General features: G+C 45.9%; 1 protein-coding gene across 2 annotated transcripts in view; it reads right to left on the bottom strand.

Moving 5' to 3' along the window:
• Positions 1 to 107: 107 nt before the first annotated feature.
• Positions 108 to 14,213, bottom strand: part of LOC119465361 (calcium-binding protein P) — a 39,860-nt gene continuing 25,754 nt past the window's right edge. Inside the window, exons 7-8 of one of the 2 annotated variants that reach the window (XM_049669310.1) lie at positions 13,279 to 13,389; positions 108 to 2,906 (exon numbers count right to left, since the gene is read on the bottom strand). In XM_049669310.1, coding sequence (XP_049525267.1) covers positions 2,335 to 2,906; positions 13,279 to 13,389 — 683 coding nt within the window. In that variant the 3' untranslated portion in view covers positions 108 to 2,334. The remainder of the gene's footprint in view (positions 2,907 to 13,278; positions 13,390 to 14,213) is intronic. The other variant, XM_037726152.2, reaches the window with a different exon arrangement.

Here is a 14,213-nt window from a genome sequence, read left to right as displayed (position 1 = left end):
TTCGGCACCGCCATAGAGTAAAAGCTTAGGCGAGACCCCTCAATGTCGCGTGCAAAAAAAAAAAAAAAAAAAAAAAAAAAAAAAAAAGAAAAAAAAAACATGGCGGAAATTTCACCCTCTCTCAAATGGCAAGGTCGCCGATTCTGCGTTGCGCCGGAAGATGCGTGTACGTGCTGACATCTCAGCCACGTGTAGAAAATGGCAGTGAACCCTTCTTTCTCCTTTATTTTTATGCTTCCTCTACTTTCTAGCCACCCGTTGACCTTGCATGCTGCGGCTACGGCGCTGTCCCAGGCTGGCCAACGAAACTGCCCACGCCGGCAAATGCCCGCTACCGATAACGGCAGAAAACGAAACTTCTCGGGGAGCTGGCGCCGGGCCGGCTGGAGCGGCAGCGCCTGCACGGCGGGGGAGGGGGGGCACACGGTGACAGTCGAAAGTGAGGGAGCTATGAGGGAGGGAGAGGGGAGCCACCGAAGTGGCGGAGTTGCCGAGGCGAAATCCGCTTCCCTGCCTCCCTCACAATCCACGGTCTCCGCGTGCGCCCTTCGCCGTGCCGTGCTGGCGCTGCGCGCTCCCTGAAGTTTCGTTTACTGCCGTTATCGCGAAGCGAGCGTTGGCCGGCGTTGGCAGAGTCGTGGCCCTCGCTCGTTATGTGCGCCGTGATATTTCACGACTCGCACTCAAGATTCTGGTTTCAGCCTCACTGGCTGTTCGTTCGCACCACGTGCCCTTCTCCTCCACTTCGTCTCTCTTTCTTCCTCGAGCACTCCTTGGGGCGCCCGTTTGAGGGGAGCGTTCGCCGTCTCCGCTGACTTCCGTACTCCCAGGCAGTCACACTGTAACCGGTATTTCGTTTCCCGCAACTGCACTATAAGCGATACGTGTATACATGGAGTGCTATGGGAAAATTAACGGGAGTCTGAAAAGACCGCACTATATCCGGTCCTGCACTATAAGCGGTTACGTTATAAGTGGTCTATACTGTACATAGTTGTAAAGGATCGAGAAAACAATGAGCGAAGGCCAACTGGGGAACGAAGAAAAGAGGAGGAAGAAGGAATTGAATAAAATGGAGGAACTGCTCATACAATCTCCATGCAGCTTCTTAAGATAGTATAGGCATAAAACTTGGGAACTTACATCATGAAGCAGGTTACATTATTCAGGGTGGCAGATTTGACCGGCTTTACAGCGATTATTCACTCTTCGAAGAGTCCTGTGTCTGCGAACGAACTGTTTGATTGTTCCTAATGCTGCATTTGTGTTTTTTAAAATAAGTAATGGCTGATAACTAGTAGTTTAATGAGAAACTTAACATTATAAATACTAGGATGAGGACATCATTTAATTCAAATATGAAAATGGCTGCTCATTTGAAAAGTATTCAACTCTGTCTCAAACATTACTATTCGCACACTCCTACATAACACAGATGGCCCAAACTGCGCTTACCACTATGTAACCAAACTGCGCTTACCACTATGTAACACAATACAGGACAAGCAATGTTAAGCTCAGCACTGCTTCAACATTCCAGGGTAAAAATAATAAAAGCCTTCCTTCAGGCACCCATATGCAAGTATATTACATGCACATCTGAAATGATGTAATCAATCACACAATTCATGCAAAGAAAAAAAAAATCACAAGTATTTTGCAATAGCCTCAAAACGTCCACTTTTCAGAAATGTAAACGCTCATAAAAAAAGGGGTCTCTATCTGCGAGATAAATAGTCCATGTATATGAGAAATTATAAAAACTAAAGTCCATTTACGTTGGAGCACTAAGCTCAAAAGCATGCCTGTCAACATACGTAATAAGTGATGCGTGACTGCAAGTTGTGTGGAAAAGCTACAACCTGTCATACATGCACCAACATTTAGCACAAATAATTTTCTTTACATTACACGATACCTAAGCTGCCATCTTCACACGTTGAAGGATGGACACGAACTCTCTTTAGCTGAATTCTAGTCCTGTGTGTGTCACTCCATATGCGTCACACACTCAGTCAGGACAGAGATTGTGCATGGACGGCCACAATGCAACAGCCAGGTAAAACAAAATACTATACACAGCGAACTCAGATGAGCTATGTAAAGAAACTTGACGTTCAATGGAAGATAGAAAAAAAGAAATGATTAAAAAAAAAAAAACTACACGTTTGCTGGGAGTTACATCCACAGACAGAAATGTCTGTGGCAGCCCATCTGATGGGAATTCTTGGAATGAGCACTGGGGTTTCTTCCACTGCTCAATGGAGCTCAGAATTCCAATGGGTAGGGAGGGTTTTCCCATCTTTTGATGTCACTATGGCTCCTTTTGCAAGCTCACTGAGCCTGAGAGTAGGCACCAGGAGGATAACCCTGCTGCTCATAGGCACCATAAGCAGCAGCCTGTTGACCAGCTGGCTGAGGAGCCCGGTAGTGACCATAGCCAGGGTACCCTGCAGGGTAGCGCAGCGGCGCTGCTGTGCCACCCTGTGGGTAGGCACCGATGTAAGCACCTCCCTGTGGGTAGCCTCCACTTGGCCCATAGCCGTAAGCCACGCCATAGCCTTGTGGGTAGCCTTGGCTATATTGTGCATAGCCAGCAGAAGCTGACGTTGTAGCTGGGTAGGCAGCTGCAGGGGGTGCAGCACCTGCTGCTCCTGCAGGTGGGGCTCCTGGAAAGCCAGGTGACCCAGCTGCCTGGTAGGGAGCCGCAGGATAGCCACTCTGGGCAGCCATCTTGTGGCCTGGATACGGGCTGCTCGGGTGCGGGGTGCTGGCAGGGGAAGGTTGTGAAGGTGGCCGCTGCTGCGGTGGTGTCTGGGAAGGGCCAACCTGTGGTGAGTAGCCTCCGTATGGGCTGCTGGCAGGCCCTCCACTAGGCTGATGCTGCTGCGATCCCATGGCAGCACCTAAAAAGTTGTCCGCAACTTTTTAATTTTTGATTTTACACACATAATATGAAACCTAAAGATGTACAGGAACCTGCTTACAAACCTGTACACAGCAGGCCAGCAATACAAAGTGCCAAAAAAGGCATGTACACATTTTCAATTTAACATTCTTGTCCCCCAAAAGAAGGGGTGAAGGCGTCGGGGGCATTTTGAGCTGACAAGTGCAGTGCATGCAGCAGCTACACTGTATTATACAGGCCAAATGTTTTTGGACACTAATATTTCAAGATGGGGAGCTAGCAAGCTCAAGAAAAAGCCTGAGCTCTCTCACTCCAGCAGCAGGTCATGTCAATCAATGCCAATGAAAAGGGGCAACCATGTTTGATGCTTAATCATGTTGATAGCGTGCAGTACTTATGATAACACTGGCTGCAGTTACAAAGATTAGATAAGGCAATTTTTCAGTGACTGTGGCTATCACACAGTAATCAGCAACATTACTGCAGGAATACTCAGCTTCAGCTACATAAATGATGGATACACCATGGTTGAAAATGCAGAAAGTCCACATTTCACGGTCGGAAACACTTTATTACAAGTTTTATGCAAATCGTGACTCAAAGAACAACACTGCACACAAATAGCAACGATAGAATAATTTGTGAATGAAGTGGCTGGTCCACTGCATGGCCACTAAAGTCATGTCGCCCTAGGCGGTACACTTGTGCCAGAAGTCCTTCTGCAGGATATGCTAGAGCATTAGAAGCACAAACAAAATGTGCTACTTTTACGCACAAGCGTAGATGCCTCGTCTGTGAAATTGGCCAAATTATGTTTTTTGTCATGAGGGAAGCGAGCACTGGAGGAAGGCGCCTGAAGGCGGAGAGGAGAATCGCTGCATTTGCACCCTTTCCGTTTGTGCTTTGCCGCCATGGTGCTTCGCTGTGCATGTTTGCGGCATCTATTCTTTGCATGTGTAGCAATACAATGCACTTTCCCGTGGCACACTAGGCATCACACAGTCGAGATCAATGCAGCGTCTGCGACCGCGTTTGCGCCCTTTCTGTTTGTGCTTCAACGCCGCGCCGTGGTGCTCACTATGCATGTTTGTGGCATCCATTCACTTGCACATAACCCGCGTTCGAAGTGAAACATCATGAACTTTTTTGTGCAGGAGTACAGTGGTGCACTCACAAATCTGCACTTGGGCATCAGATTTCTGCAATGCACAGTGGGGAATCTCATTTAATTTGACTGTCACATGTCTTAAGTGTGTTCAAATAGCAGAGTGTTTTCCCAACTTTGGAAATGCATGCGGCTATGAGAAGACTTGGCAATTAGTTTGACGCATTCTATACTGTGTTCGCTCTTCTGTAATGAAAAATATGTGTTTCAGATGCTCAGCACACTTGTGCTGAAGGGCTACAGTAACGTATGCCAGCTAACACATTTTAAAAACAACAACCGTGATGCAAAATTTCCAATCAAAGACACGTGTGGCTATAAGGAAATGCTGTCACTGTGTTCTCGTTCTCCCCCAACCAGGTGTACCACTGAGAACTCCCAAGGTCTCCTGCTGTGGTGCTTTTCTTTCTGTGCTTCCCAGAGGGTGTGCTGTTGTCTGCAGGGAGCCGATAACCGCTTTTTTTTTTTTTTCTTCTGAGCCTCAGCTCAGCTCCTGCATTCTACAGCACTGAAATGTTAAATATGCTTTTAAACTGCTCTCAACTGTCTACACCCTTATGCATTACTGCAGAAACATCTTTACCATATGTATAATAAACTGTGTCGTCTCTTGAACCTCACTGTAATGTCCAAACTTTTGTAAACTAGTGGCAACATATGTTTCCATAAGCGCTGTACCAGAGCACTGCATACTATTGTATTTATTCGAATCTAACGCGCACTTTTTCCCTGATAAAACAGGTCCAAAAATTGCCTGCGTGTTAGAATCGAGTACGACCCTAAATTTGCGCTACCATATCGCCATCAGCATTTCAATATGGCCGCCTCCTACGCACTTCGAGCCTAGCTCCCGTAGCTTCGACCATGTGCTGAAGTATGAGTGCTTAGGCAGTAGTCTACCAATTTAGTTAAACAGCGAATGTTTACAAGTTTTTACGGCCGATAAAACTATTATCCTTACTTTGTATAGCTGTCTGCTAATTTGCTGTCGCAATTGATGCTTCGCCTTTTGGGCGAAACTGGAACTTTTATGTTCATCGCAACTTTAGTGTATTGGGAGTAAATCTTGAGCGACAGTTGTATTTCTGTATGAAAGCATGAGATGCGCAGTACTGTAAAGGATTTTTTCCCCTCTCTTTTGGTCACGAAAAACGGGTGCGCATTACAATCCAGGGCGCGTTACAATCGAGTACATACGGTAATCATCTATCAAGCTCTACGGTGGCTTAGATTCGAGGATTAAAAAATAATGTGCCAGTTTTTAACCAAAACTGATAAATATGGTGCATAGCTAGCGCCATCTAGAAAAGTCAGTATCGCAGCCGCTACTAGCCACGCCAGTAGCCAACTGAAATACACAAGTGGCGTAGATTTTGACCTGTGTTGTATCGGTAGTATCAGTATGGTGTAGTATCGGCACGCGGCGTGGTGTTATCGTAATGGCACCAAACAGGCTATGCCACAATGGTGCCGCTTTCTAGCGCAAAGTTGTGCTAGCCACAGAGACGTCGTCAAACATTCAAGCCGGGCGGGACTTCGGCATCGATGAGAAAAACGTCCGCCGTTCGAGGGGGCAACGGGAGATGCTTTTTGTGTGCACCACAACGAGGATTGCCTTTACCCAGAAAATTTGATTGTGCGCTTCACCAAAAAGTGCAGCATCTCTAATGCGCTTGATGGTACTGAATATAGTGCACGGTTTGAAGACGACAGCGATAAGGAAGATAGCGACGAGGCTAGCAGCGATGATGACTTAGAATGAACTCGGCATGTTCATATTCAATAAATGCTGTTTTCATTTTGTGAACACTGTCCTCACTTTTTTGTTCGGACTACATTAGAGCTAAGTTTTTTTGTTTTTTTCTTTGGCTTCGGACTTTGTTGGGGTCGGCTTAGAATTAGAGTCGGTCTAGATTCGAGCAAATACGGTAAATACACAATCTGTTGTGAGGTAACTTTGATGTGCCTGATGCACGTGAAGTGTCTGCTGCCTCCCTTGGCTGCTCTCAACTTTAAAAGAACCAACTTTTGCATGTTTATGGGCATCATCACAGCAGAAAGTTTGTACCATAAGGGTAAGTATAACAAAAAAGAAAAAATGAAAGTTCAGTTTTACTTAAGACCCATGACATCTGCATTAGAACGCAATAATTTCAGTGGTTTGCCGTTTGTGCATTCCCCGTGATGAAATGTATACACGCAGCTTCGGCAGTGGTCAACTCATGCTAGGAACTAATTTATAGTCATACCTTTTAGTTGGATTATACTCGTACAAAGGTTTTTAAAAAATTTTTTTTTTCTGCACAGAGCACAGGCCTCAAAATACATGCGCTCACTAATAATCACGTCTCATTCATTCTCACCTGTTCAAAAATTACGGGTGCTGAAATTTTATCGGCACCTGATCACTACGACTGGGCTTATCACTACGACTGGGCTTATTACACGCAACACGCGTCCACAGTCTCGCAAGCGAGATTGTCATGGAGCGGCCTAGTTTCGAGTCATCGACACGCCGATTAACGGCCACCAAAAACATCGTGGTCTCACGGTGCGGCATAGTTTCGAGACAGCGACACGACGATTAACGGGAGCCGTATGGCCAGCGGCCGCTGTAGCTTCTGTGCTTGTCAACGGGCCCAAGTGTGTGTGTGTGTGTCTTTGTGGTGCAGTGTGGGGGCGCGACCTCCTACAGCGGGGGGGAATCATCCGCTCCCTCGCCCCTGATTGAAAGGGGCACGGCCAAGACTTTTGGGAGGAGTCGTGAGATAATAAGATGAACTGTCACCCATACCTTCCGTTCCCCGACCTAAGGAACTAGGGAAAGGAGAGGCTATTTAAGCGCAGGTTTTAGGCCCTGTTAATCAGTTTAGAAGCTGAACCTGTAATCTGCTGAGAAGCAGTCAAGGGAAGGGGGCGTGGGGGGGCTAGTGCCATCCAGTATCGCCTGGGCTGCCTAGCCACGTAGGAACTCCGAGTAACTAGATGTATGCGATGACAAACCAATGTCTGCAACGAAGCTCACGGTATTCCGCCTCAAGTTAGCCCAACCTGCTTGAAGGAAGTCATCAGATCTAGACTCCCGGGAAACCCAGCCCAACAATTGCATCCACCTCAACAAGATCGGCTCGCCAGCATTCTTCTGGAAAGCTTTGCGCGCTGACTTCACGGTTTATGTACTTGCTGCTGCTGCCCAGCCACGAGCATGACATCATTTGTTTTCTTTTGAACTTTGTTTTAGTGAACTACTGTTAAGTGTATTCTTGTATATTTGATCCGCGCATTGTTTCATTTTTATATCCACTGTTAATTGCTCGTCATGTTTCTTTGTCGTCATCATTGAGCTATATTAAGTTCAGGTGTGTTAATTTTCTTGTGTCTTTTTAAAAATTATTTTACATTATTAATTTGTGTATCGTCAGTCGATAAGTATCTTGATTTTTTTTTGTTTTTGTTTACTCCCGACTCTGACTCTCACTGGGCTTCTTCCGATTTTCAGAGTTCTGGCAGCCCGCTGGCAGCCACACGGCAGCCAGCTAGTTCCGGTTCTGATAGGAAGTCACGTGGGCTGGGATCCCAAGACAACCCGGAGCTGCCCGAAGTTTGCGAAATCAAATGCCGGGACAGCGCTAGCCGCGGGATAAATGTAAACAAGCTACCAGCATGGCAGCGACCGGCATGGGCGGCTCGCACGAGGCGTAGTCGGCCCATTTCTGCGTTGCCACCTTGAAAATGTACAGCTGTATTCGAGAAAACGATCACTTTTGCGAGATTTTGCGTGACTAGCACAGCGTAACAAGCGGCCTGCGACGCGTCCGATGCCAAGACGCAAAACCGCACGTAAATAATCGGCCACCGGTGACATTTGAAGTAATTTGACAAGACACCAAAAAGCGGGTACGTCATCGCACGAAAAATTTTGTGCTGATCGAAATGCTTGAATTCGATTTGAGAAAATTTGTTTCGGTTGCGGCTGGTGCATAACCAGCGAAAAGCTTTAGACGAAAAATAGTATTGGTCGATATTGGAATTGGTCGAGAGCAATAATTAACCTAATATGCGTGTGGCCACTATTCATTTCAACCAGTGCATTCCTTTAACATCAACGGCGGTTTCGAGCTGCCACCCAAGCATACAGGCGCGTAGCCGGGGGGGGGGGCTGATGGGGCTTCAGCCCCCCCCCCCCCCCCCCCGAAATTTTTTCGTGCCGGCATGCACCGCCGACCAAAACTACCACCGACGCCGGGAATAATAATAATAATAATAATAATAATAATAATAATAATAATAATTTACTTCCCATGAAAAGAATGACATGGTGGGGTTCTGGATAAAAAGTTGCACGCAGGCAACTTGACCAGCCCAAAAACCCATCAAAGGCAAGAGGGCGTCGGGCGCTCACATGCGAGTAAACAGATGGGAAGGTGTCAATTAAAAAAAAAAAAAATGTGTATACGAGACAGGCAGTAATACACTTTAACAATTAGAAAAACAAGTAATCTGCATTAACAAGGAAATACTGAATTTATACATGAGCATTATAGATTACATAAACAAAGTCTTATTATAGGAAAACAAGAAAAAAATAGGAAAAAAAAAACATAACATAGCACTATATTCAGTGAAGCATAAACTAAAGCAAATAAAGGGGGGGAAAGTCATACAGTATTGCATATGAACAAACTCATTAAACAACAAGGATTAGTTTGACTGAAAGTAGTTGTGCAGGCTGCATAAGGACTGAAGGTCTATTTCTCGTAAGGCGAGGTTACTGAGGTGAAGTCGGAAGTGTATGTCGAAGCATTTGTTGACCATAATTCGTTCTTGAGTGCAGAATTCTCCATTGTTCAGGTGTCCTAGTGTCATAGGCCGCGACATGTTCGTGTAGGCGAGCTATGTTCAATCATTCTGCATTCTGTCTACAATGTCTTTTTCACGCTCGAAAGACATTTCGGCACGAACATTGCGAACTCGGGCTGGATTTCGTGGCACCTGTGGTTGATTTCGTGGCACCTGGGGTCACGTAACGCAAGGAGCCCCATCCGAGCACAAACTTTCAAGGGCTTTTCGATAGCGAGCGGGCGCGTTGCGGCATCTCGCAGCGGCCGCGGAATCTACGGAGCGCATGGATTTCAATTCCAAGTTTTATGGGTGTAAAGTTCTCATAAACTTTTGACGCGAAAGGTGCACTGACATTTCCAAAGGCGTGCTTCAAAAGATTTTCAATTCTGGAACTTTATGGGGTTAATGCTGTTATAAACTTCGACCAACATGCGTGCACTGGAGCCCTCGTGTCCAAGCCGTTCCAGAAATGAAAGCACGCGCTCGCAATCTTCCACACACACGAAAATACTAAATATTACCGTGACTGTGAGCTAGCAGCTGATAATTTTCTCCAAACATTATCAGGACGCGTGCCCAATGTTATCGATCAGCTGGACCAGGGCAGGCAAAGTAAAATTTGAGAAAACAGGAGAAAGGAAATGGCCTATTATTGAGGAAATTCTTTTTGCGGGCTACAAGGTCTGGCTCTCGTTGGCCAGAGGGACAGTGGCCCTATGGATTCAAGCATAGGCCCCCCTGAAAATACAGGTATTTTCAGAGCGCTTCTTCGCATGCGAGCTGATTGTGGAGATACATATCTGAAGAACCATTTGGAAAGTTGCCCCAGTAATGCCTCGTATTTAAGCCCAGATGCACAAAACCAAATTATAGAAATTTGTGGCGAAATTATCAAAGAATGCCTAGTTGCATAAGCAGGCTGCTTCTCCGTACTTGCTGACGAAACGACGGACATCGCCGGAATCGAACAGTTTACTGTTTGTGCAAAGTACCTAAACAAGGATGCCAACGACATCGAGGGAGTGTTTTAGGTTTTAGCACCGGAATAGATGCCCATCTTTCACTGCGGCAGCAGGTTCTATGTAAATGTGTACAAACTGTTCCAGATTCCAGTCACCCTTCTAGTGACCACTGCCAGCGCAGAGAGAATATTTTTTTACAAGAGTTTACTAAAAAAACTACTTGCGCTCCACAATGTCTGTGAAACGCATGGTTAGACTGGTGCTTCTATACACCCACAACGACGTCGGCATCAACGTGTCCGAAATCATTGACCACTTCGCTCAACTTCCCCGCCGAGAGAAGTTTGTCCTTTAGATAGCGAAGCAGCAAAAATCAATGCAACTAAAAAGCTCTATTCCTTCAGGTCCATAAGCTCGTAATTATGAAAACGTAAAAGCTAACGTTCGTTAGCTTTTAAAACCGCAGAAATTTTAGCCGTTTATTCTAGCAGTTAGCATCATGATCAAAATTATCATGCGAATACGAAAATTACGAGGACATCAATAACCAATTTTGACCGACCTTGCTCATTGAAAGCCCGGCCCACGATGCATTTGCGAAAAATACACTCGGATATTGGGTAGTAACTTGCCGTATCATATGTGTCTTTCGCTTGTCCTTTTCTTTCCTTTTTAGCTACCTGCTTTTATTTCTTTTTTGAAACGAAGCAAAACCCTCCTTTAATTTTGGGTGCAGAATAATTGTTGCGGCTGTGCAGGCAGTTAAATTACAGAATTTCGTACTGATTTCTGCATTATTCCTCTATTATTCTACCTGTATGGTGCTGTCGCGACCGCTGCATGGCCCGAGTACATATCATGATGTCTGCGATCATAGTTTTGTTCTTGCCTAGATCATCTGTCTTTCTGTGCGCAAAGTTTACTATCTCTGACTCCGCAACGTGTTTATTTGTCTTGTTTGACGCATAATATACAGTGACGTTTGCTTAAATATGTAGATTTATTGGAGACTTAGATGTACATTTAAATATCTTGTTGCGAGGTGTTGTGTATACAAGCAGTGAACTTTATCCTAGCGACTCTTTTTTGCCCTTAGCGAGTTGTATCTTTGCATTTGTATATTCCATTCTATCTTCGCATTTCTAATGTATATTTTGCAGAACTCCTACTTTTATGTAACTGCCACAGATACGAAGATGAGAGGATTGCCCTTCGGACGGCTTTGGGGCACTTAGACGACAGGTTTCTTACGGAGGAAAATATCTTGGGCATGTGGCCTCGTGCGTCTGCTATGTGCAGGGCTATAAAGACGCTGCTGTGTTTTTTGAAGTGCACAAGTGTATGACCGCCTGTGACGAAACTCAGCGATGAACGCTTAACTGTAAATATGAAACGTGTGAACTGTGAACTTCTCTCTTCCTTCTCTTTCAATCCCTTCTACCCCTTCCCCAGTGCAGGGTAGCCTACCGGGCTCAGCATGTTTAACCTCCCTGCCTTTCCCTTATGACTTCTCTCTCTCTCCTACTTTTTATTTGCACTCACTGTTGCGAGTATAATCTCGGTGTAATTACAATACACGACCGATAACAGCTGCTCCTGCGCAATCTATTGCAACGAGGGACAGCGTCATTGAGGTTTTTTCCTGGCCGTTGCATATGTGCTAAAATGTAAACAAGGTTCTTGAATGACGAAGATTCATCAAAATATTTGTCCTCAACTTATTCATTAGATGGCCTTTACGTTCTTCATATCAGCTGTATACATTGCTTTGCTGGTTTCGAACTCATATAATTTTAATGTCCGTGTGATATTTTCTTTCCTTATTAAATAGACGAAAAAAAAAAAACGCAGCCGCATCGACATCAGTTATTTCTGCCAGAATTTTAAAGACATACGAATATATTCTTTATGAAAAAATACATATTTTACTTGACAGTGCGTAGCGTTCAATAATTCATTTGCAGCATCTACTATACAATGGCATTGGCAATGCAGTTATTATTCATGTATTTGATCCCTCGACAAATTCTATAAGGAGGAGGCCGCGCTGCAACCTCAGCCCCCCCCGAACAAAATTTCTGGCTACGCCACTGCAAGCATACGACGGAGAGACGGAGCGAACGTGGCTAGCTGCAACGCCTTCGCTATATAACTGCAGAAAAAAAGATATCGCTGCATGTACGCGAGCGCGAGCGATGTGAAAAGGGATACCACTAGAGAAAGATGGACCGAAAAGGCACCGCGATGTGGGGAATTGAGCGTCTACAGCTTCGCGAACAACTTGCGCGGAACACGATGAAAATACCATGCAAGCATAATCGACAGCACCCACGGTGACAGCGCCGCATGCGCTGATTACGGCGGGGACGAAGCATTCACGGCACACACACACACACACACACACACACACACACACACACACACACACACACACACACACACACACACACACACACACACACACACACACACACACACACGTGTACTTAGATTTAGGTGCACGTTAAAGAACCCTAGGTGGTCCAAATTTCAGAGTCCCCCACTACGGCGTGCCTCATAATCAGATCGTGGTTTTGGCACGTAAAACCCCATAATTAAAATTTTTTAACACACACAAAAGGAAGCTTCAAATGGTTCGCCGCTGCTCGTATGGCACCGCCTCGCAAGGCGGAACGGTGCGTCAGAACCCTAGTAAGATAACGCTAGAAGCAACGAAATCAGCGATCCACGCACCGCGCCGACGAGTACGCGACACGAAGTCCAAAACCACAACAGCCAGGGCGGCGCGCGCTAGCGTTGACGCAAGCCAGTTGGCTGAGCGAGGTAAAAGTCCTCAAGCGCCCACGCTGCACTCCGTCAAGTCCCCACAAAGATGGCGGCGAGCGCGCATCGCCTCTTTTTGTCATCTGCTAGCCAGAGAACTTCCAGAGAGTAGTCAGAACAAAATCGTCCTGGCTGGTTCTGGCAGCCCGCGGGTAGCCAGAAGCGTCCAGCCCGAGTAAAACGAACGCGCGGCGGAAGTGCGTCACGCGGTCGGCGGAGCAACCCGAGAAAAAATAAAGGCACGCTGGCTGGATCTGGCAGCCCGCGGGTAGCCAGAAGTGGAAAATCAAAGAAGCCCACTGTATTCACTGAAGTACGGAACGACCAACTGGCTTGTATATCCCGTCAATCGACTTCGTGCCGACGGTGAATGGGTGACAGCCATGACAGATGTATTGCTAATTGGGTACTACACCAAACACGCACATCTCCTGATGTGACGTACACCAGGAGAGGTCTATTGTGCACACAGAGCACGAAGGGGTTATTTAGGCAACTGGTACAGCCAGTTTTATCTGTGCTGGAATAATGCCACAGATGCATTGGTCATACAGTATGCAGATACAAGAAGTGCTTACCCTGTTGTCCATGCGCTGCATGCTGCGCATAGTTCTGAGTAGAGAGAGTTGACGGTGGAGCAGGGCTTTGGTTAGGCGTTGGACTGGATCGATTTGGTGGATTCAGTGAACCTGAAGCATTCAAGAGTGAGGAAGGAAATAAATTTGGCATATTTCACTACATTAAAGCTATATTCCAGCAGAGTATGCTACTACACTAACTCGTGATGAGAAAAGCAATAACACAAGATCAAAAACCAAAACCAAGGATGAGAAGCTTAGTTTATACTGTGAAGACAGACCATAACAGACAAATGACCAATTCACATTTTTCATTGCATGCAGTCAGTGGTCAACATACTAAAGCAGTGAGTAGAACTTGTTGCTGGGCGAGTTGGTTGAGACCTGAGGAATACATTGTTGCGCTAACAGGAAACAAAGACTTGGAAAGAAAAGTAGGAAACGATAGGAGCGCCTGACCTATCATTTCCTACTTTTCTTTCCAAGTCTGTTTCCTGTTAGCACAACAATGTATTCTTCAGATACTAAAGCATTTCAGCCACGTCTAACTGATTGGTAAATGCACACAACTTGCTCGAAAATAACTGAAGGCTAAACTGTGTATTTCTCTAGTACAACAAGAGGGACTAGGTCGTCAACGCTGTAGCCAAGTCTCTGCTACAAAAAAGTGAAGCTTGGAGCACGAAGAGCAAGAGCAGAGATCCGCCCACCGAAGTTGAGGCTGGAGGTTATACCGTATATGCACAAAGTGTCACAGAACCTTAGAAAGGTTGCAAACTTCCTCCCCCCTCCCCCACGGCCGCGGTGTGTGCCTTCATTTGCGACATGCTTTGCCCTATCACGCGCACATCCCGATTATGTTTTCGTCAGTGAGCTGCCGAAAACATAATCTCTATGTAGCCGGTGCTCTTCAACCTCGACAGCTTTGCACTGAG

This window comes from Dermacentor silvarum, chromosome 1 (genome assembly GCF_013339745.2).
Source record: "Dermacentor silvarum isolate Dsil-2018 chromosome 1, BIME_Dsil_1.4, whole genome shotgun sequence".
NCBI lineage: Eukaryota > Metazoa > Arthropoda > Arachnida > Ixodida > Ixodidae > Dermacentor > Dermacentor silvarum.
The sequence above is the reverse complement of the archived record's forward strand: the minus strand, read 5'-3'. Positions and strand labels throughout refer to the sequence as shown.